This window comes from Ammospiza nelsoni, chromosome 17 (genome assembly GCF_027579445.1).
Source record: "Ammospiza nelsoni isolate bAmmNel1 chromosome 17, bAmmNel1.pri, whole genome shotgun sequence".
NCBI lineage: Eukaryota > Metazoa > Chordata > Aves > Passeriformes > Passerellidae > Ammospiza > Ammospiza nelsoni.
The window spans coordinates 4,686,080-4,708,144 of record NC_080649.1 but is presented as its reverse complement, the minus strand read 5'-3'; the positions used below and the strand labels follow the sequence as shown (position 1 = coordinate 4,708,144).

At 42.9% G+C, this 22,065-nt stretch overlaps 1 protein-coding gene across 6 annotated transcripts in view; it reads right to left on the bottom strand.

Moving 5' to 3' along the window:
• The window catches only part of MAD1L1 (mitotic arrest deficient 1 like 1), a 347,684-nt gene that overhangs the window by 145,150 nt on the left and 180,469 nt on the right, over positions 1-22,065 (bottom strand). For all 6 annotated transcript variants that reach the window (XM_059484718.1, XM_059484720.1, XM_059484719.1 and 3 more), the window contains 2 exons: positions 17,739-17,827; positions 8,671-8,761 (listed from right to left, as the gene is read on the bottom strand). In XM_059484718.1, coding sequence (XP_059340701.1) covers positions 8,671-8,761; positions 17,739-17,827 — 180 coding nt within the window. The remainder of the gene's footprint in view (positions 1-8,670; positions 8,762-17,738; positions 17,828-22,065) is intronic.

The window sequence follows — 22,065 nt, the reverse complement described above, 5'->3', positions numbered from 1 at the left end:
CTGCCACTCCAACTGTCCATCCTCATTTAAACAGAACAGCCTTTCTACCTAAATTAGGCATCATCTTCGATTCCACTGTTACCTGTCTTTCAAATATAGCTAGGAAAGCTGTCAAAAACAATTACTTTTCTCCTGACTTGTCTGGATCCATGTCTCTTTAAAGTCTTATCAAACACCAGCAAATGGAAATTGAGCTAAAATTGGGCTTGGAAGGGCCTGTGTCATGATCTGTGTTCAGAGTGTGCTGACAGAAATGCTCTGTTATTGGGGTGTAACTTCTCCCCATTTACTCCCAGGCACAACAAGAGCCTGCACTGCCAGATGAATGGCAATGCCACACATCCCAGTGACAGAGGCATGTTGAGTTTCCTTCCTACTATCTGAAGAAATTCTTCAGAGAAAACCCATTTTTATAATGTAAATCTCTGCCTCCAAGTGTCACAGAGGTGGTAGGTCAGGCTGATCAAAGGGAGGAGTTCTGGGACGTGTAAGATAAGATATCAACATCTCACATGCTGAATCCCCCTGACAGAGGTCTCACAAAAACCTGTTTTTCTGATGCACACTGCCACCCCCACCAGTGCTTCAGCTCAGAGCATCTCCCCATTTCCTCATGTGTATTTTAACATTACAAACACTGCCCACTCTTCACTGTGACATGAAACATCTCCTCTTTCCCTCATCATACACTCAGAGAAAACATTATTAAATTCCAATTTATTTATTTTCTGTAATCTGGGTGACACATCCTGGCCTTTTGTCTCCTAGAGATGGTGTCAAGTTTTACATGTACCAAGAAGTAGAGGAAAAATATGGCACCATGACCAGAGTATCAAAAGAATAAAATTGCTGAGGAATATTACTGAAAACTTGGACTTTACAAAGCCAGATCACAACAGAAATGACAAAGACAAGGCCAGCACGAAACTGTGACCTATTACTTTGTTTTAATCAAAAACTCAGAAATAATTGGGTCATCAACAAAAGGCTGAAATGGAAATGAGTAATGAAAAGCTCAAAGCCTAATGTGGAGAGAGCTGCAACTCATGGACATGGTACTCATAAAAGTCTGAGAGAAAGCACAAAGCTTCAGTAAACAAACCTTGTGAAGCGTTATTTGCCTTACACAGGTCTAAATGACATTTTTGTTTTGTCTCTGTGACATGGAAGCAGAATTCAAAGCAGCAGAAAAATAATAGAAAACGAAGAAAGAACAATTGAAAACTAATTTGTGCCACTGAATGACTACAGAGAAAAACAAGAAAACTATAAAGGGACAGTCACTCTTATTGCTTCCTGAAACTTTGCTTTTTCTTTGTGAGAGAAGTACGATTAGAGGAGTTTAAAAGTGAAGTCTCATTTTAAAATGGTTGTTTCTGTCTCATCAGCCTTGGCATTCACCCACAGGCTGATTCTGAGGATCAGTGAAACGCACAGAAGCCTTCTGGAGTTGCCACTTAACTACTACTTGACTGGCACACATTGTAAGGTTTTGGGTGGGGATTTAAATACACAACTGAGAGTTTGAATGTGCAGTTGTAGCTGAAATGCCTAATTTTTGTATATTGTTGCTCTTTTTACCATACAAGAGTACCAATGGTGTCCCTGTCCCCTCACTCCCATGAAGGCAGTGCACTCACCCCAGATTTAGTGCTCTGGTGCCACACAGCCAAGCCTTGCACGACTTTTAAAACATCACCATTTATTCTGCAACACCTGTTCACAAAACCAAGGTTTGTTCCAAGCCAGCTTTCTTATACCACAGAAGGAAGGACTGGAACAATTTCCAGCTGCGTGTTATGCCCCTGCATAACACATATACCTCCTTAGTGTAGCAGCATCCTCATCTGTATTTTGTGCTCAATTTTCCTGCTCCAGCACGGACGGCACCTCCTGAAGTTCATGCTTCCTGTGTAGTGGAACAGAGACCTTTTCCTGCAGGACATTTCCCATGGCCCAGCTCTCCCTCCCTGCTCTGAGCTCCCCGTGCTGCTGCTCAGGTGCTGACACTCAGTGCACTGACCTTTCCTGCTTCAGAGCTGTTCAGGAAATCCAGCGCTCACCCTTCCTCCCCCTCTGCTCATCTAATGAGCTTTGTGATGCCACACAGCTGCTGATATTTTCAAGGGTAGTGGCAGGAGAACATTAATGAATTTATTCTGGATTTTCGTGTTAAATGTATTATGCAAATGTTAATCAGTTTCTGCAGAACTTTGAGAAAGGTGCTGCATGAAATAAACAATACGGCGGCAGCTCTGGCAGTAGAATTTATAGAGCTTCAGGTGTTTAATATTCAATGTGTGAATCCCTTTAAAAAAATTTTTTAAAGGGCATGTTGGTAAAATTTTCCTGCACAAATGTGAACCTGTGCACTCGTGGTCTCTGATGTTAACAAACATTAGCAAGTCTGTTCTGTGCCTGTCCTTGTTTCATTTGACATCCACATTGCACATCACATTTATCAGGGCCACCAAGGCCATCAAACAGCTTCTCCTTGAACCACCTAATGACAAACCTACAAGTAAATGGCATGTTTATGCTTCTCCTCTCTGCTCCTGTGGAATGTTTCTAATTTCTGTTAATTCTAAGAACAGCAATGTATTCAGAATTAACATGTACAAATATTTGCATAGCCCCAGCTAATTCAGTGTCACGTAATCCCCAGGGGCTGGATCACAGCAGGTTCTACGCTCCTTCCATTTCACACCAGTTCTAGGATTTCCTGCAGTACCTATTCCACGTGGCATGAGATACACAGTGGTTTTTCCCAAACAACATGTATAATCCTTTCAGCACCATTTATGGGTGCACTACATGGGAAGCTCTTTTCCCTCCCATTGATTTGGGTGAAATTTCAGCACATCTCCTTCAGCAGTTCCCTGAGAACAACAGGGACACCCACACAGCAGAGCAGCTCAGACTTAGCTTCTCCTGCCCAGCTCTAGAGATAATTGAAGTGAAGGTGGTGTAACAGCACAGGTGTTGCCCAGACCAACCACCAGGACATGCTGGGTGACTCCATGGTGCCCCTCTGCCCCTGGCACACTGTGCCACCCCATCTCCACTGCAGCTGTCATCCCCAGCTGCCTGTGCCATCCCCAGAACCAGACTCATTGGCCTCTTCTTCAATCAAAGCCAGCTTCCTGTGTGAATATTCTCCCCTGTTTTATGCAAGCATTGCACACCTCTGAGCTGTCATAAATTAATACCCATGATGTCTGTTTATCACGTTTTCCATCGCTGTTTTGAGCAAAACTGTGGAGTGATCCCCAGAGTGCTCTCTGCCTATACACACTTGAGCAGATACACTTCCTTAGGTCAGTGCAGACCTGCTGCTGCCTGTGAAATATAGAGGATAAGCTTTGCCTGTAAAAGATGAGCTTATTGCTGTTTAAATCCAGGAATCTGTGGAATGGACCACAAATCACTCTGTTCCCCATCCACTCCCACATGCTCCCATGAACTCGATGCACCGGATGAGTGGGTCAGCACAATATGATCCAACCTTCTGCACTCCTGGACCTGCACCTCTCTTCATCTTCTCTTTACAGATCTCCTCCTGTATGCTCTCAGTTATTCTATCTCATAATTAAGTCCCTCTGGAGTACACACAAATTTGTTCCTGCACCTTCCCACAAGCAGTACCTGACTGAAGAGAAGCCAAGTGAGTTGCCCAGAACCAGCTAAAGAACCCTCCTAGAAAAAAAAAGAAAATAAAAAAAGGAACTTAGATAGGTGAGGTTTTCTACAGGGACCAGCTGTGCCACAGAGGCTAACACAGACCTCTGCATGCACAGATGAAGAAAAAAAGGGCAGGAAGTTTGTGAAAAGGGAAGGTATGGAGATAATCCAGGAAAAATGTGAGCATTTGGGAGGCCAATTAGAGAACCTTGAAAGGTTGACTATGTCCTTTTAAGTTTTATAACAGTGTAAATGATTCATTCATCATTCTTTACTGGTCACAAAATGAACAGTTAGACTGTTAAATGACCTCAGCTTTCCCTTGGGCTCTTAACTCCAAACTAGTCACTGCCTGGCTGCCAAAGCCCTAACCATAAAATGAGTCATTAATGCTTAAAGAGGAGAAACGTTCTCTGTCCACCTTCCCCTGGGGTACAGCTCCCAGATGTTTTGTTATTGCCTCAAAATACAGCAATAAAAGAAGGAGGAGGCCAGCCCAGCCACAAGGGTTGCAGAGATCAGGGGAAAGAGAAACACGGGAATGCTCTGGGTGTCCAGCACTTCTATCATTCATGGGCATCTCACTCCTGGAGAACTAAACTCAGCAGGCACTTCCCTCAAGGACACCATAACAGGCAATGCAGTCCCTTCCAGTCCAACAACAAAGTTTAACATAAATTCCAGCTTCTGTCTGGGGGAAACTTTCTGATGACTGTCCCCACACTATGTAGTCAGTCAGCTCTTTCAGAGCTTTGATATAATAGGCAAAAATCAATAATTTCAATATGTATGAATAAAACTGCATTTTTGAGAGTGTTGTTGTCTTATTGCTGACTCACAGAGAGGCTGAACACAACCAGTTACTACTGTGAGCAGGGACATGGCAGTCAAAGCTGGACAGTCCAGAGCTTGTGCCAAGTCATGACCCTTTCCCATAGACAAACTGCCCTTGTTGTATTTTGTCAATCCTGAGATCCTCTCCCAGTTTTCTGTTAGGTTTTCTTGACTGCCAGCATGCACAGGTGATTCTTTTTACTCAGAAACAAGCCTGAAAATACAGATGCTTTCCATTTAGCCTCATAAATACACATGCACATGCTCAAAGGGATTAAGCTGCCAGCTTGGCTATGGGACTAGAGGTGATTCTCAAACCCAAACACATCTCAATGTAAAAAAAAACCACCCATCTACTTGCCTTTTATCCATACAGATCCACTTATCTGAACTCTAACTGGAGTTTCATTTTTCTCACCAACCAGCTGTGAACTAATTACGAGGACTTTAACTAGTCCTGCTCCCTCTCCAAGCATATGGATCCAATTAAGTAAAACTGCAGCTGATTTTAATCAATCTTCCTTGAAGCAGCCAACCTTGAAGAATCTCTTCTTCAGCTGGAAGAGTAGGGGAGAGCAGGAAAAGCAGGAGAGTAGTATTTGCATAAGGAACACTTCACATCCGCTTGGTTGCCTGTAAACACAGGGCTCCTAGCAGTAAGAAATGCTAATTGAACACTCCTCACAACTCCTTCCTCCCACTTTATCCAAAAAGCACTGATTTGATCAGTCTCTTTTGTTCCTGGCATCAAGCTGCACTTTTCCACCAGCACCTCTGGAAGATGGTCCAGATCATTTCAGATAACAAACAAACCAAGCCTTTCTCTGAAATCTCAGGCTGCCCACCATGGGCCAAGGAGTAGCAGCTCAGGTTTCCTGGAAATGTTTTTTTGCTTCATCAAAAGGAAGGAGGGTAGAGAAGATGAGATAAAATTGTGTGTTTAAGCCCACTCTTTTCATAGTATTTGAATCCCTCTCCTGAGCCAGGGTTTCAAATGTTTTCCTTAAGATAATATCCTGGGCACCAGGGAGGCAGTCTCAACCGGGTGTCATTTCTCTACAGCTCTACATCTCCTGTGTTTTTGTAATCTGAGGTTTTCATTAGCAGTAAAGACCTGGCCAGTGAGTGATATCCATGCTAAAGTCTTTATACCAGTGAAGGAAAATCAATGCAGCCTGCAGCTAGGTGTCAAGAGGCAAGGGGTTTTGGAAGACAGGGTGTGTGGAGGTGGAAAACACCTTCAGGCATAATTCAAGCTGTCCCCACACAAGCACAGAATACAAAAAGATGTCAGATGTTATATGGCTGTGGAGAGGTGAGGTATCAGCACCTTAGTTCATTTGCTAATACTGAGCTCAAGGAGTCCGAGTCACACACCAAAAGCACCTTTCCAGGTGCTCCTTTGCCCCTGCCCAGTCCATCAGGGTCCCCTTGCTCACAAAGTGGGCTTTTGTGAAAAATCAGCAAAATTCCTGTGCCAATATTCAGATACAAAAGGATGTAAGAGGAGGAAGTTCTTCAGAGAAATGGAGATCAGATATTGGAATGGGCTGCCCAGGGAAGTGGTGGATTTGCCATTCCTGGAGGTGTTTAAGGAAAGCCTGGACATGGCTCAGTGCCATGGTGTGGTGATGTTGGGTCATAGGTTGGATTCAGTGATCTGAGGTCTTTTTCAACCTACATGATTCTGTGATTTGGAGACAAACACTTTTGAAACTCCACGCCTCAATACATTCAAACTGACATTTTTAATTATGAATTATTAGCTGTATCTCCCTAGATTTCACGCACCAAACACAACTTTGTGAACTCAACAGATTCAGTTCAGTGTAAAGCACTCAGAGCCTTAATTCTACAACCTGTCTCTTCAAAATTCCCAACTTTAATATGTCCCTTCTACATTTCTTTCCTTTAGTAGATAAAATTCCAGGAGTCAGAGATTTTATTTTACAAGAAAGAACTGCAGATAAGGATTTGTCAGAAATCACCCTCATTCTACCTAGTTTAATGTCAGCCCCTTCTCTTACATCTTTATTTGATTTGAAGCCATGCTTCTCCCATTTTTGTAGTTTTAGTCATCTTCTTGTTCAGTAAAACTTCCTTGTGACTTCTGTATGCAGTTTGTCTCGATTTTTTTCCCTTCATGATACAGACTTTATTTTAACCCATCATTTCCCAATGATTTCTTTCAGAGGTGGGAATAAATAACATGTCAAACTAGCAACACTTCAGTGACCTTATCTGAGTGTATAATGACATTTTCAGCATATTTGCTCAGCACCAATAGAAGAGGTGAATTTCTAAGCTTATCCTTAACTTTGTGGCTTCTCACTCTAACAAACCTTCTTTCAATGTGTTTATAAAAAGAGTCATTTTAAGCTTGGCCTGTCGAGGTGTTTGATTCACAGGGTGAGTAAAAATTGGGAAGGCTGATGTTTTTCCCTCTGAGGAGCTCTTGGCCATTCAGGTGGGCACACACTGATCAATACTGACACTTTTGCATTCAGCTGACATATTCCTGTTCTTGTGCTTTCCTCTCTACTCCCCCTCTTTCGAAAAAACTACTTTAGGCATCAAGGTCTCTAAGACATAAGCAAAGTGAGACTTTAGGGACAGGAGGAGCTCCCTCCTGTTAAATAAGGAGTTAAAGCCATGTCCTCAGCCTTGGCAAGAGAGATGGAAGGGCATCATTACCTGAATTCAGCTCACTAACTCCAAGATTTCTCTTTCCTAGACCTGCTGTTCAAGACTTGGCATCTCAAATCACTTGGTTCATCTTTGTATGAACAAATAAAGCAGATCTTTGCGATATTTCGGGACACCACAACTAAAATAGGGAATTCCTCTGGTTAGGCTTCTTGGAAAGCCAGCAACTCTAAGACCATGTAGGCAGATTAACCATGACCTGAGCTGTAATCTGGTCTGAAACCAAAGCTGCTTGTGTGTTTGTTGGAGACCTAAGCATCCAAACACCAGCCCAAAGCTTTCATCTCCTTCTGATGACTGAAACCCAATTAAAGGAGAGCAGGGTGACAGGTTTCACACTAAACATGGCTCAGCAGAGATGCTCAGCAGCTCTTAGCTCTTCTTTATCAAAGCTGTCACTTCCCCTGTCTCCAGGAATGGGTTATAAAAAATAGAAATTTTGATTCACGTCTAATAGGTGTCAAGATAAAAATCAATGGTCTGGCTGGAATCTGGGTAATTTCAAACCAGGTTTCATGCAGGTTTTCTACCATGAAGCTATTTGCAAAACAAAAATTGGAAAAATAGAGATAAAAAGGAAAAAAATTAATAGAATGCTACAATGACAAATTGTTCAGCACATCAGAGAGAAAAGAAGGAAGAGATAACACTCTTCTTCAAGAAGGGTGGGTGGGCTTTGATTGAACCAACAGGATCAGGTTCTTGTTTGTTCCAGCATCTTTCAAACAGGAAACACCACAAAAGCTTGAAGCAACTCCCCTGCCCTTCCTCTGCACAGGAAAGCTGTTCCTAGGGTGACAACAAGCTGAACACCAAGTCCATTTCTCTGCTGCAGGTGCCCTTGTGTGAGATTTCACAGACCTATCCCAAGTGAAAAGCTGAACACCTTCTGTCACAGAGGACAGCACCAGGAAAAGGCAAACCACACAGAGAGGCACAGCAAAGGGAACACAGCTCCCATCCTCCTGACTCCACAGCTGTGGATGCTGCAAGTTCATCCCCTCAACAGCACTGAGGGTTCCTGGCTTGGAAACTCCTGCCTGCTGAGGTGGCCTCTGCTTTCACCACTGACACCAGCAGAGAGGAGACTTCAACACAAACAAAGCTCAAAATTTCCCATCCACTCCATGCTGTCCAGCCCTGTCTATACTCCCACTTTGTCATGAATGAATTTGGGAACAGACAACTTCAAGTGGTGGAGCTACTTCACATGGACCAATTTTTAAGGCTCCAAGAAGAGAAGTCCTACAGAGAGTCATCCAACAGGACAACTGAATCTGTGTGATCACACCTGAGCTCAAACCTCTCTGATGGCATGGCCAGAACACAGGTGTGGCAGTGCAGCTGCCACAGGTGCCTTGCCCAGGTGGAGGGGAGGGAAGCTCCATGCTGGGAGCACTCATGGACCACGCCAGGCTCTCCAGCTGCTCCGGACCTCCACACTCCTACCTGCAGAGTGAGCTTCTCCAGCTGCATTCCCAGAGATCTGTTCTCCTCTGCCAGCTTGCTGCGCTCAGCTTCCAGCTCCTCAATTTTCAACCTGCAGAAGAAGGGAAAATTAATTGACTTTGGGTGTCCCTGCACAGTCCCACCACAAATAATCTAGTAAAGCATGAAACCAAAAACGGTACCAGATTATTCCTGCATTCAGCACCACAAAACTTCAGTACTGAGGTAGCAAAAACATATGGTTAGAAGTGACATGCTTATACGATGAAACTGTAATTTGTAAAAGTATATTAAAAATACACAATTTGAACATAAAGGAAGTTCAGCTTGGATACCTTCTGAACCACAGACTGAGTCTAGACCATCATGTTTAATAACCAACAGCAGCTAAAACCTCCATGTGGCATCAAATCTCTTTTTGATCTGATTTATACTTTTGGCCTTCACAATACTCCTTGGCAGTAAGTTCCACAATTTAATTATGTGCTGTATGAAAAATTAGTTCGGTTTATTTTATACTTCACATGTGATTATTTCACTGAGTGCCCGTTAGTTCTGCTGTGAAAAGTTGTGAATAATTGTACCACACTTCTGTCTCCACACCACAGTACAGATCTCCTCTATTATTTCCTGGACAATCTCAGTTTAGTCTTCCTTCACACCAAGGATTTTCCATATTTTTATTTTTCTTCCTTGTTCCTTCAAGTTTTATATAGAGTTTTTGACATGAAATAAGCTGGAACTACAAAGAGCTACTCAGACATATTCAGTGATACAGTGAGGATTTCTGCTTTATTCTCAACTTTCTTTCCAACAGCTTCTAGTATTCTATTTGTATTTTTAACTATGGAGCACTTACCTGATATTTTCAGAAAGCTCTTCACAATAATGTCAGATCTCTTACTTGAATGACAACAGCTCATTTAGAGCTCTCTGTTGTGGGAGTAAAAGTAAAGGTGTTTTCTCTTATGTGCATGGGTTTGGCAATTATTGACATGCAACTTCATCTCCCATCTCAAGCAGCATCCTGAGATTTCTTCTGAAATTCTGAATGCTCTGATAAGCTGAAAAATATCATATTATCTCAAACTCTGCCACCTCACTACTCACAAACCCCTTTTCTGTGTTGGACAAGTTCCTAATTCCCAATCAAAACCATTCTAGGAACTAGTGGAAAAACCTTCAGCATTGTGAAAACATTTATTCTTTGATTTTCCATATTTTAACTTTGTATTACATAAGCAAATTAACGGAAGAAAAATGCATTAAGTTTTACAAAGTAAAAAATATCTTGCCTTATCTGTGGCTCAGGAAATCCTGGAGACAGGGCACAGGGAATCCAGGAGAGCCTCCTGGCAAGGTATCCAGATGTTCTGTGCTGTTCACATGGGCACCCACCACTGGTCACCCCCACAGAAAGTACACTGGGACAGCCAGACCTCCAGGGTTTATACATTCTTATCAATCCAACAAAGAATCTCCTTTTTTATTCCATCAAAGCTTCGTTATCACCTTTGGCTCAAAGCTTTTTGAAAGGTCAAATACACTAGATCAACCATACCAGCCTTAGACAAATGATTGGTGAATCCTCCAGAGAACTCTATCAAAGTTGTTAGCCAGGAGATATATGTATAAAAGATTGGATACAAAAGTTTAGCTTGCATTTAAGTACAGAGAACAAAATCCTGATGCTCCTTCAAGACTCTCCCCTTCCACTTATTAACTTCTTGGGATTAATTGTGCAACTAATACAGAACAACACTGATCTTTGGATTCAATTTTCGCAGGAGCCTTTTCTCAGAATATTCTTAAAAATTAATTAACTTGCTTAATACTTTTAAATTATCTAAATTAAGCTGAAAATCCTTGCACCATATAATAAAGTATGCAACCATCTGCCAACATCCCAAAATTATGCAACAGCAATTTCAGGTACGAGGAAGAAGTAATCTCTCCTATTCATTTGGCAACAGTTCCAAACTTTTCCACAGAAGCAGGTTGATCTACATCATGTTCAACACAGAAATGTCTCCTTTATAAATATGCAGTTTGGATTGCCTAAATTATTTGTAAGCCTGACCCCTGCTGGCAATTTTCAAATATTATAAAGTCTCATTTTTCCTGCTCTTGGAAGCCTCTAAAATGCCGAGGAACAGCTTTAGCGCTGTCCAGACCATTAAAAAATATCATCAATAACTTTCAAAAGAGACACCAAGCTAGTGGGGAAGGAGGATGCTGCAGCAGGAGACTGAAAAGGTCAGGAAAAATGGAAATTCAAAGTGGAATTAATGCTTTTAACGATGCATTTCTAAATGGATTGCAGACCAGGCCGTGAGGAGAGCAACACTCTTCTCTGAGGAACAACAGTGCAGCAGCTCCTGAAAGGTCAGAGCCAGACACAGGACTCTCATCAGTGCTTTCTCCATCCTTGACATGCTGAATTTTAATTGGGAACAAATTTCTCCCCATCCAGACTCACAAATACTCTGATGCTGCCTTTATCTGCCTACAGAACTTGTCTCGGTGGGGAGGTTTAAGATCAGGCCTCTCAGTTGCCCTTTGAAAATCACTCACAGCAGCAGCCAGAAAACTCTTCCCAAGGACCTGAGACACAGCTGTAATGAGGGTAGATTCAAGCCATTACATTTTTGTGCTATTTCACCTGCAATTTTAGGATTCAATAATCTGTTTGTGCCCTTTGTGCCTCGCTGCTGAGCACACGGTGATTTAAAGCCCGGGGCACTCCCAGTCAGGCAGCAGATATCACGGAATCCTGAAATGCTGGTTTGTGGTGGAAGGGACAGTAAAAAACATTTAGTTCCCCACTCTGCCATGGCAGGGACACCTTCCCCTATCCCAGTTTGATCCAAGCCCCATCCAGCCTTGGACTTTTCCAGGGATGGGGCAGCCTCAGCCTCTCTGGGCAACTCTCTCCTCACTCTCACAGGGAAGAATTTCTTCCTTATTTCCCCTTTAGCCCTGGCCTGTGTCAGTTTGAAGCCATTTCTCTTTGTGCTACCACTGCATGCCATATCAAAAGTCCCTCTTCAACTCTCTTGTAGCCCCTTAGGGTCATTTTGGAGTATTCTCTTCTCCAGAACCACCTGCAACAGGCTGAGGAGCACTCCTGAGCTGGGGGCCACAGCATCTCCTCCCTGAGCATGGCCTTGGGCTCATCCCCCAGGTGTCTGCTCCTTCCCAGTGTCCCAGCTTTGGGGGCATCCTCCTTTCCTGGCACAATATAGGGCTGTAGGGCTTGTCCCATGCTCTGGGCATTGAACCAGGGGCACTCCCTGGCTCTCCTTCAGAGACAAAACCTGCTGCTTCCTCTGCACTAAGGAACAAGAACATTTCTGCAACTTTTGTGCCAAGAGGATTTTGGGACTGACTAGTGCTCTCACCATTCATCCCTCTCCTATCTTATTTTTAACACTGTTAAGTGTCCTGGATCTCCAGTGGGAAAACATTCAGAGCCATTAGCAAACAGTTTGTGCTATTCCAGCTTTGCTTCCCAGCCCCCTGGGAAACCCTTCCCAATGGCAAAGAGAGAGAAGCAAGGGAAATCCTATCTATATATAAACACAGCAAAGCATTTGCAGCTGGTGGTTAAAATATGGAAGTCAAATATTGAAAAATATTTACTGGTTTGGCACTTGGATTTTTTTTCATTTATGGATTTTTTTTCATGAAGTTCACATACAGGGATGGTTGTGCACTGCTTTGGGATGTGCCAGCAGACACAAAGGCAGCCTTGGTGCACACTCCTTGTGCCTTTTGCCTCCAGGAATACCTGCACAAGAGAGGTGATGCTATTTTATCACCAGTTTGCAATCCTCCACTTTTTACATACTGGAGTTACCTGCAGGTAGGGATAACAACCCAAGACAAATCCGTGTGAGCACCATGAAAAGCAGGGTTCAGAAAGACCTGGGTACAGCACAATCATCTACCAGCTCAATTTTTGGCCCAGAATGGTTAAAAGGGACCTTAAAGATCATTCAGTTCCAGCCTCCCCACCATGGGCAGGGACACTTTCCACTAAACCAGATTCCTCGAAGCCCCATCCAACCTGGCCTTAAAAGCTGGTGTATATTCTAAAACCAGCCCTGTGCCACAAGGAAGGAAGAACATCAATTATTTTCTGAAATACCAACACCATTGTCAAGTTTCATAATACAGGAAGAAACTATTTGAATTAATTTCTGAGGAATTCATTCACTTCTCCATACAGGGGTTTGAAAACATGAAAATATTTAATCTCTGGCAACAATCTCTTCACCTGTCTCGAAGATTTTCCTGTATCAGACAGCTCAACCAAGAGCTGAAGGCTCCACACGCATAAGGTAAATTGATGCCACCTCCACAACCTTTCACAAGATCAAATTTAGTTCAAGAATACAGATTCGTTGGCATTTGCTCAGCCTCATGGATTTTCCCTCTTTTAAAAACTGAGCTTTATATTGCTTTTACTGCATGTTTCATTATCTCAAATCAGAAGGGAGAAGGAGGAAAAAAAAACCCACCTACAGCCTCAGGTCTCCTAAAATGACACTTGTGAGAATCAGGAGACATCCCACTGTGTGTCTTCAGTCTGTCTGAAAACCTGAGATCGTGAGACAAGGCTGCTCCTAGCTCAGAGAGGAAAAACGGGGGCAATCTGTTGGATTTTCAACGGCAGCCAGGCACTCCAAAAAGTCTCTCTGAATCCAGAGCTTTTCAGAGGAATTAACCAGTGGAAACTCCCCCCACCATCACCCTTTTATCCCGGTATTATTGGTTTTTAATGTTCTCAGCTGTGTTATGTGGCTGCCTGTGGAGATCACCAATGAGGACATGTCTCACAGAGGCCCCATCTGCCAAGGGGACAAGGCCATGTGGAAAAGCCACTGCAGAACAGGAAAATACTGAATGGAGCACAAAACGTATGTGTTGGGAAGATGCTATTAAGGGATCCAGATGGCATTGAGATGGTGTTAGGAGCAGAGCAGACAGAATTTCAGCAAGTGTGACTAATGGGCATTGGCAAGGACATGAATTTCTTTTGAATTACTGTAACTCTACCCAGTCACTAAATCCACAGAAAACATTTAGGATTTACTGGGGTTGCAGCTTGACAGGAGAAAGAAAAAGTTCAGATTTGTTCCAGATGAAAAGGTCCTTCAGCTGTTGCCACTTAAGTCTTCAGTGAAGTCCTTTTAAAATATATTCCTTTTATTTATAGATTCTGAAATACCAGCTTCTGCTCAGTTATCACCTTCCCTCTAAAAGGTGCTAATGCCCAAATGCTGTACCCTACAGAGCAGGAACTCAATGGGTTGACCACTGTTTCTTTTCATAGGATCTGCAGAATATAAACAAATATTATTTCAGAGGGAGCAGCAAAAAGTGTGAGAAATGACAGCATTAGCACTGCTTTTATTGTCTCTCCAGAAACGATGGTGCTGGGAGAGAGTTTCACATTTAAAGTTATGAAAGGTCTGACGAAATAGCACTTTGTTCTCAAGAGAAGGAGGAAAAACTGATAAAGTCTTTCAAGTTTCTGGCTTGAAAATTTACTTTCCATACTAAAGAAAAATGAGACAAAAGGTATTTTTCTTAAAAGCTCTCGTTCACTCACAGGAGGTAAATACAGATTCAAAGGATTAATATGGATTTTTTTTCCCCTCCTTTATGTCTCCCCTGCTTTTGTTTTCAGAAATGAGCTCCTAGCCACAGGGCCTATATGGAAATGCCTGGAGGCTCTACAGTCCATTCCTGTTCTGCACGTTCTCTTGCTGGCTGCTATTTTTCACATTCCTTCATGACAGCAGTTAACAGGGGAGGCTGGGCTCAGCCCAGAGCAGCTGACAGGCCATCCTGTAGGTTACAGGATTTCAAAGACTACAACAAGCTACAGAGATGGAAATAACTCCCTCATAAACTGTGGCATTTCTTTCCTCACTTTCCAGTTTGGAAGTTTGTGCTCTTCCCCTTGTTTTCTCCCAGAATTAGTTTCTGGCAGTGCTGTAGAAGGAAGGAGTGACAGTGGAGTTTGTGTTGTTCTCCTTAGCAGCTACAGAAAATTGAGTGAACTGATGCTGTTGAGGGTCACGGGAGGAGGATGAGCACAGCAGACCTAATCCCTTCCCATTCTGATCCCTGCTCTCCTCCAAACCCTTTCTGTTCTTTAATCACACCCACCCAGTTCACTGCTGCTGTATGGAGAGGACACATCCAGCTGAGCCACAAGGAGTGTTCTGATGTGAATCACAGCACATTCTTCCTGAGCTCCAAAGGGCTGGGAGAATACAGTGATTTATTCTGTGTTCCTTTGAGAAGGAGCCTCTTCTGTGAAGAAAGAACTTGGCCCAGTTTCTTGAACAATGCTCAGAAAATGCAAAATAAAGTCCAACCATATTCATTGACTGCTTAAGTCTAGAAACATAAGAAAAAAAATCTTTATGGAGTCAATTCTGAGATTTCTCTCCACTCAGATGTGGAGTGCCTGAGAGTGCATAGAGATGTCTGAAGCAGTAATAGAAGCCAAGAGTAAGGAGAAAGGAGCAGGGATTGGCTTGCAGTGCTCCAGCAAAGAAGGATTCAGGAGAAAGAAAATGCTTTGCACCAAGGCATTTACTGTTAGAGCTGAGCAGTGAAAAGGGTGATCAAAATCAAACAAATCCAAGCTTTGTGGAACAGCTCTGTAACTAAATAACCAGCATCAGGGCCTGGGACAAGTATTTAAATCAGCCATGAGACCAAAATGGTTCAGTAAAAAATGACAGGAAAAGCCAGTCTGGAATTAGAACGTGGAACTGTGGCTGCTATGCACCCACAGCTTCAGGAGCAAGAGAGATGAAAAACCAAAATATCAATGTGAGACAACTGCAGAAGCTTGGCCTCTGCTGAAACAGCCCTCAGAGTATGGCCCATCATTGGAAAACAGCTCTGCACCATCAACCACCCCACTGGGAACTGGCCTGGGTTTGGGACATTGCCTGAGAGGTTTGACACCATTTCATGAAAGGAGGAGAGAGTGAGATTAGTAATCAAAGAAATTCCTTAAAAACAAAAAGGGAGAACCAGGAGCTTTAGGGCTGCTGTTGAGCTGAATCAAACACCACAATCCCATAACAAGCAGGTTTTTGTGAGCTCCACTTATCCCTGCCCAGGAAAGAGATTTTCATTCAGGGCAGAGCCAGACATCTCCATCCCCATTCCACAAGCCTGTCCCACCATGGTGTGGTCTGGACTCTGTGGCAGTGGCAGTCCAGCTGCTCCCCCCTGCACACACTGCCCCTGAAGCTGCTCAGGTAACAGTCAGTAAATGCTGTTCAGGGAAGCTAAACACCAAATAATGAGTCTTGGAGGGGAAAATAACGAGCCTGAACATCTCCCAGATGAAAGGGTGCTGCAGCAACACCAACCAGAGAGAGAGAGACTGGGCAGGCACTGTAGAAAAACTCTGCAAACCTGCAGGTCCCAGAAGACAGCAGACAGGCTGCTGGCTTTACTGATACACAGGCACATTATTAATCAGGAGTGACAGGTTTAATGTTGCCAAAGAGGTGCTGAATACTCCTGCAGCAGTGTAAACCTCAGGTTTCAGAGGGTCCAGTGTGTCCAAGCACAGGAAAAGCCTGAATGAGCTAAAAAAAACCCCACAAAAGGCAAAAGTTGATGAAGACAGGTTTATCTCCCTGAAAAAGGGAAGTCATAGCATTCTCTCCTTTAGCAGAACTCAAACATATGATAGAATAAAAAAAGGAGATGTATGCCTTGGGCCTCCAGAACTATTACAGCACCTTGAGGGAACTACAGGAGCAAGTCCCCAATATTAGGTGTACAACCCTAAAATGTATTGGAATAGCTTAGCTGAACATGTGTTATTTTCAAGCACCTCCCTCCTGCTATGGAACTGGGCTTTCAAAGCCATAAAACAAGCTCCAGAGGCAAAGCACAAGAGCAAAGCCATAACATACAGGCCAGTAATTTCTGCTTTCTGCAAATTCTGCTTGCTGCAAAACCTTGCTTTCAGTCCTATGAGGCAGTCACACTTTATTGTGATGGAGCTGAAAATATAAAAGAATTAAGAAGTGAAAGTCCAGCCAAAGTCTTACATCAGCTGAGAATAAAATACTCAGGAGGAGTACTTGTGAGGACCTGATTTGCCCAACTTAAATAAAAGAAACTTTATTAAACATTCAGAAACAGATGAACTTTTTTGTGCTCGGTATTTATTGTGTCACCTGCTTTGCAATGGAAGCTATAAAAGCTTTAATAAATACATGGAAAGGTTGTTTAGCTTCACTGTAGCTTTTGTACGTGCTCATGTATCCTCTGCTGAAATGGTGTTTTGTAACTTCTCTTTCACTGAATCACAACAGGTACCCCTCTGCCATCTCCAGCAATGCACAAGGGGAAACATCCCTCTTTTATCTCCAGTGCTACACAGGCATCAGCAGCACAAAAGCTGGATTCTAAACCTCTTCACACACATGCCAACAGATCCTGTATTTACAGTCAAGATTTGGTCAAAATAACAAATAAACAGCAATGCTATTTCCACAGGAAATCAGTCAAGAGGGGGAACAGTGATGCAGGAGCCAGACTTATGAATTAACTGACAGCAAAAGACCCCAAACATCAGAAGAAAAGAGCCTGAAGCCTCCCAAAAGATAGCAAAGCTTATAAAGTATCTAAATGCAGGACAGATCATGAGCTGAGTGTTTCTGCTAATGCTTCATGGGGTTCTCACGTCCATAAAAACTGGTGAGAAAGTAAAACTTGTGCTCAGAAAAAGAACATCCTACTTCAGGAACACAAGGAAAATATGTCCTGATCATCACCCCATTGCCTGAACTTTATGCTTTAGTGCATGAATTTTATGTGTATAGACTGCCTATAGACACAGGCAGTCTACACACATAAAATTCATGCACTATGGCATGGTGAGCTCCTGTACCTGCTGCTCCACCAGGTGATGACAAAAACCATAGCAGGCAGTGGAACTACCCCAGGCATTTCCCTTCTCATTAGTTCCACCAAAAAGAGAGGAATCAGCTCAGCCTTTCCCTTGCCTTGCCTACCTGAGCGTGTCCACCTCCTCCTTGGTGATGACAGTGCTCTGCTCAGCCGTGCACTGCTGAGACTTCAGGACCTTCATCTCCACCTCCAGCTGCAGGAGACAAAAGGCATTAGTTCCTGCAGCACTGCTAAGGGCACACAAACAGCAAAGAGAGCAGGAAATCAGCAGGTTCTGCACAGGTCAGACTTCTCGTGATACGGATGTGAAGCACAACTTCTCTTGTGTTGGATGTCAAAACCTCACAGAACTCCCCTTCCCTTTGCAATTCCTTTTGTCTTTCCTGACATTTTCTCCACAACAGATGAGACACAGAAAATGGAATGTTACTAGCAAAGCTTCTGCTTCTCTTTCAGGTATTTCCCCTATTTTCCCCCATGGATAATGGGATGCAGAAGCCTCTGTGTGGCATTAGGAGCTCACTGGGACCTGAGGTTCAGCATTGGTAGTTCAACTTCATTTAATTCCCCCTCAGAAGAAATGAACCACAGGATTACACTGTCTTGTCCACAACAACTCTGAGACACATACATTGAATCCAAAAGACTGGGGAATATTTCCAGCACTTTCCAATATACACTTCTAGCTCTAGCTGCTCAGGTAGCTCTGGCTGAACAAACAAACAATTAAGAATATTTTCTGCCTCTGGCTTTGTTTGGGTAGGAATTCACAAGAAAGTATTTCAAAACTCTACAGACATGAGAACTTACCCAGATTCTACAATTCCCAGACTCTCTGACTTGTAGCAGTCTGGATCCTTAATTCAGAGTTCATGACAACACACAGATTGATAAACTCCATATGTTACCTCTTTCTAAACCTCTCAGAAAATGATTTATTATGAAGTGTAAGCAGAGACAAACTACCTAGAGGATACTCAAACTTCTGCTCCAACACCTACTCCCAGCTTAGACCTTCTTCACACACTCATCCTTGAGATTCTGGACTTCTTTTTGTCATCTGTCTTTTCACCACCTGTCGACTAATTCCCCTAATAAATCTGTTGACAGAAATTATATTTTTTCACCCAGGAGGAAAAAAATAAGCAATCCAGCTTTAATTATAAATGCAAAACTTATGACCACAGAGAGTTCAGCGCTCAGCATCAGGGAAATAATCCATTAATACACCATTCCCTGCAACAGCATAGATTAGACTTGTAGAGCAAAATCCCATTGCAAGGGCAAACTTCTGCAAGCTTTTTGCAGAAACTCTCCAATTTTACAAGAAAAAGCAGCATCTTGTCATGGGCAGTCATACTGCTTAGACAGAACTGAAGTTCTGACATGCTGCCTTCTCTGCCCTTCCATACTTAACAGAAAAGACAGGCAGAGCATGGCAGTGCTGTTGGCAGGAAAAGGGCAGATAATAGATGGTTGGATTATGCTCCCACCCCCTTCTGACACCAAAGGAACAGAGCAGAAGAAAGCACCAAAAAATGGTTTAAGCTAATTCCCCCTGACACCCCAAAAAGCCCTGCATTCTCCCCCTGCCTGTCAAGAAACATCTAGGAATAAAAAATAAGCAAAGGCCCACCTGCATCATCAGGCTGTACAAATGTTAATGCATATTAGCTGCCTGATAAGATTATCACAGCCAGAAATGCTTCCCTCAATTTTCTGATTACTGAGCTTATCTCTCCCAGCTCAGCCCATCACAGATGGCTGGGGATAAAGCAAGCACACCAGATAATTCCAGGAATGTGAATAAAAGGTACTGGGATGAGGAGTAGGCTTCAATTCCAACCTACTTCTAGCAGGAAAACACTCATTATGCCTCCTGTTTCCCATGTCTGCTGCAGCCTGGATGTGTTTGCTGTTAGGAGTTTGAGGATGTTTTCTGTGCTGAGTGAGGGCAGAACTTGAAGATGGAAGGGCTGGTGAGTTATTTATCACTGGCTAAGAGGGCTCAAGAGCCTCAAAGCCCACGCGGCACCTGCTCACCCACACAGATAAATCACTGTCACCTTCTCAGGGGACAGGGGGACATTCCACAGAGATGGGTGAGGAATCTGCTCTTGGGATCTGGGGGCTCTTGTGGTGGCTGCACAGAAAAAACAGAGTGTGTGACAGGAAAAGGAGATGGGAGAGTGAACACAAGTGAGCCTGTGAGAAGCATCTCACTCCATACACAAATTTAGTGCCAGGTATGCTCAGGATGAGATTCTGCTGGGTTTCTAAGAATAAGCTGCTGAAAGAGAATGAGGAGGAAAGGGCACATGGGCTGTGAGGGCATTTTATCTCATTTTTATGTCCTCTCAATTTGCAAGCACCAAGACTCCCAGGGCTGAAAATCTGATGTGCCTGAGGTGAGAAGGGACAGGAGGACACAATGATATCACTACAGATGAAACTGGCTTGAGGAGAGAGATGTTGACACAGACCTGCTTCCCAGAACTAGGATCAAAACTACTGGAGAATTTAAAGTTCAGGCCAAGACACAATTTTGTGTCACAGGAAATTATTGCCATTCAGAGCTCACTAATTGTTGATGAAATAAGAAAGTAAAGCAACTAAGGTATTAAATACTTCATTCAAAATGCGTTTTTTCTAGGTTTCATCTCTAGCAGTCATTAGGAAAACATCCCTTACTGCCAATCTCACCAAAGACATTAACATATTCAGATATTAAAAATGCTATTTATTATTATGTTATTAATGTCTTTTCCAGGACAAAAACAGTTAATTGAGATGAGATGGAGTGGATTACTCCTGGGACCCAATTCTGCTTTTCTGAAGGCAATAGAGTGCAAGCAGCAAGACAAAACAAGAATTAAGAGAATGGGTAAAAATAAGGAATCTGTTGATAAAGCCCAAGAGGTGAGGAGCTTTCCAAGATCATTCCCTTTGACACAGCCTCAGGATAGCTCTGGGAATGGGTGATGAGCATGAAATAATTCACCACCAGTTTGTCCCTTCCTGTCCGCTTGTCCTCAGTACTTGTGCTGAAGAACAGACTCAAGAAACCATAAGGAAAGGAAGAGCCAAACCCCTCCTGCTGCTTTCCCTGCCTAATTCCCATCACATCCCTTCTCCTAAATTAATTTCCAGTCCTGGTTTCTTGTTCACCAGATGCCACTTTCAGCAAGCATTTTATGCTTTTTGAACCAACTCACTATTCCTGACTAAACTCTTCCAATTTTTATCAATAATTTTATGTGACTGGCTGAGTTAAACTTTTATTGCTTTGAATACATTAAACTAGTAGAAGTCATTACCAAGCAGAGAGGGGAAAAGGGCTGCTCAAATTACAGCTCACTGCTGCATTCCCCCATTCCATGCCAAACGAGCCAGGTCAGCCTTGCTCTTTTAACTGGCATTGAGAGCAGACAGGGAACATTGTTGTGAAAATACAGCATTGTACTTCTTGTCCTGAAAGCTGCACAAGAGGGACCTAAGGACCTACCTCAACTGCAAGAGCTTCAGGGATTATATCACCCAGGATCAGACCCACAGTGCTATTCCCACCCTACAGAACACATTAGCAACTTGTTATTTTAATAGTTTTTAAAGCTACCTAAGGTTTTTATGATAAGGCAGAATAATGAGTAATATGAGTGCCCATGGTTGAATAAAACACATGAACAGGTACTTAGTATTTTGAGGATGTGTTGTTCTCCTCTCAAAATATAATGGTGCCCCTTGTTCTCAACCTAAAGTAATCCCATTTATCCTGAACTATTTTATCTCTTTCAATTCTTAAGCATGAATTCCAGCACAGCTTTATTATTCTCAATAAAAAGTGATCAGGACACATACAGGATATAGACTAATTTTAGAATGTCCATTTTCAGAAACATGCAAGCGCCCCAAAAGAAGAAGTGCAAATAATTTTTCCAAAGTAAGTACTGCCATCATTATTTACCAAGGGAGAAAGAGAGGAAGAACATAGATTTCATTTTCATCTAGTATTTAATTATATGAAATATCATTCTTCTTTCAGCCTTACTTTTAAACCTGCCTGGACAAGATTCCAAGAAGGTGGTTCTCCTCCAAGTGTTAATAACATAGCAAACACCCACAGCAGGGAAAGAAATATGTTCCTCCCTGATACTCTCTTCTGTAGCAATTCTTTAAAGACATATGAGATGACAGGAAAAACAAAATTATGAATTCATCTCCTGACAGCTAGAAGAAACAGAACTTTGGAGAGTTGATTTTCTTGGTATGTTTCTGGCATTTGTCATTTCTGACCCATATTTGTCCCCTCCAAGCAAGCACCCTGAGTCTCTGCAATGCCATGGACCTCTTGTTCCTCAACTCAACTCCAGCAGGTTCCAGCATTGATGGAGAAAAGCTTTCCCAGAGCCTCCCACTGACCACTGCTGTCCA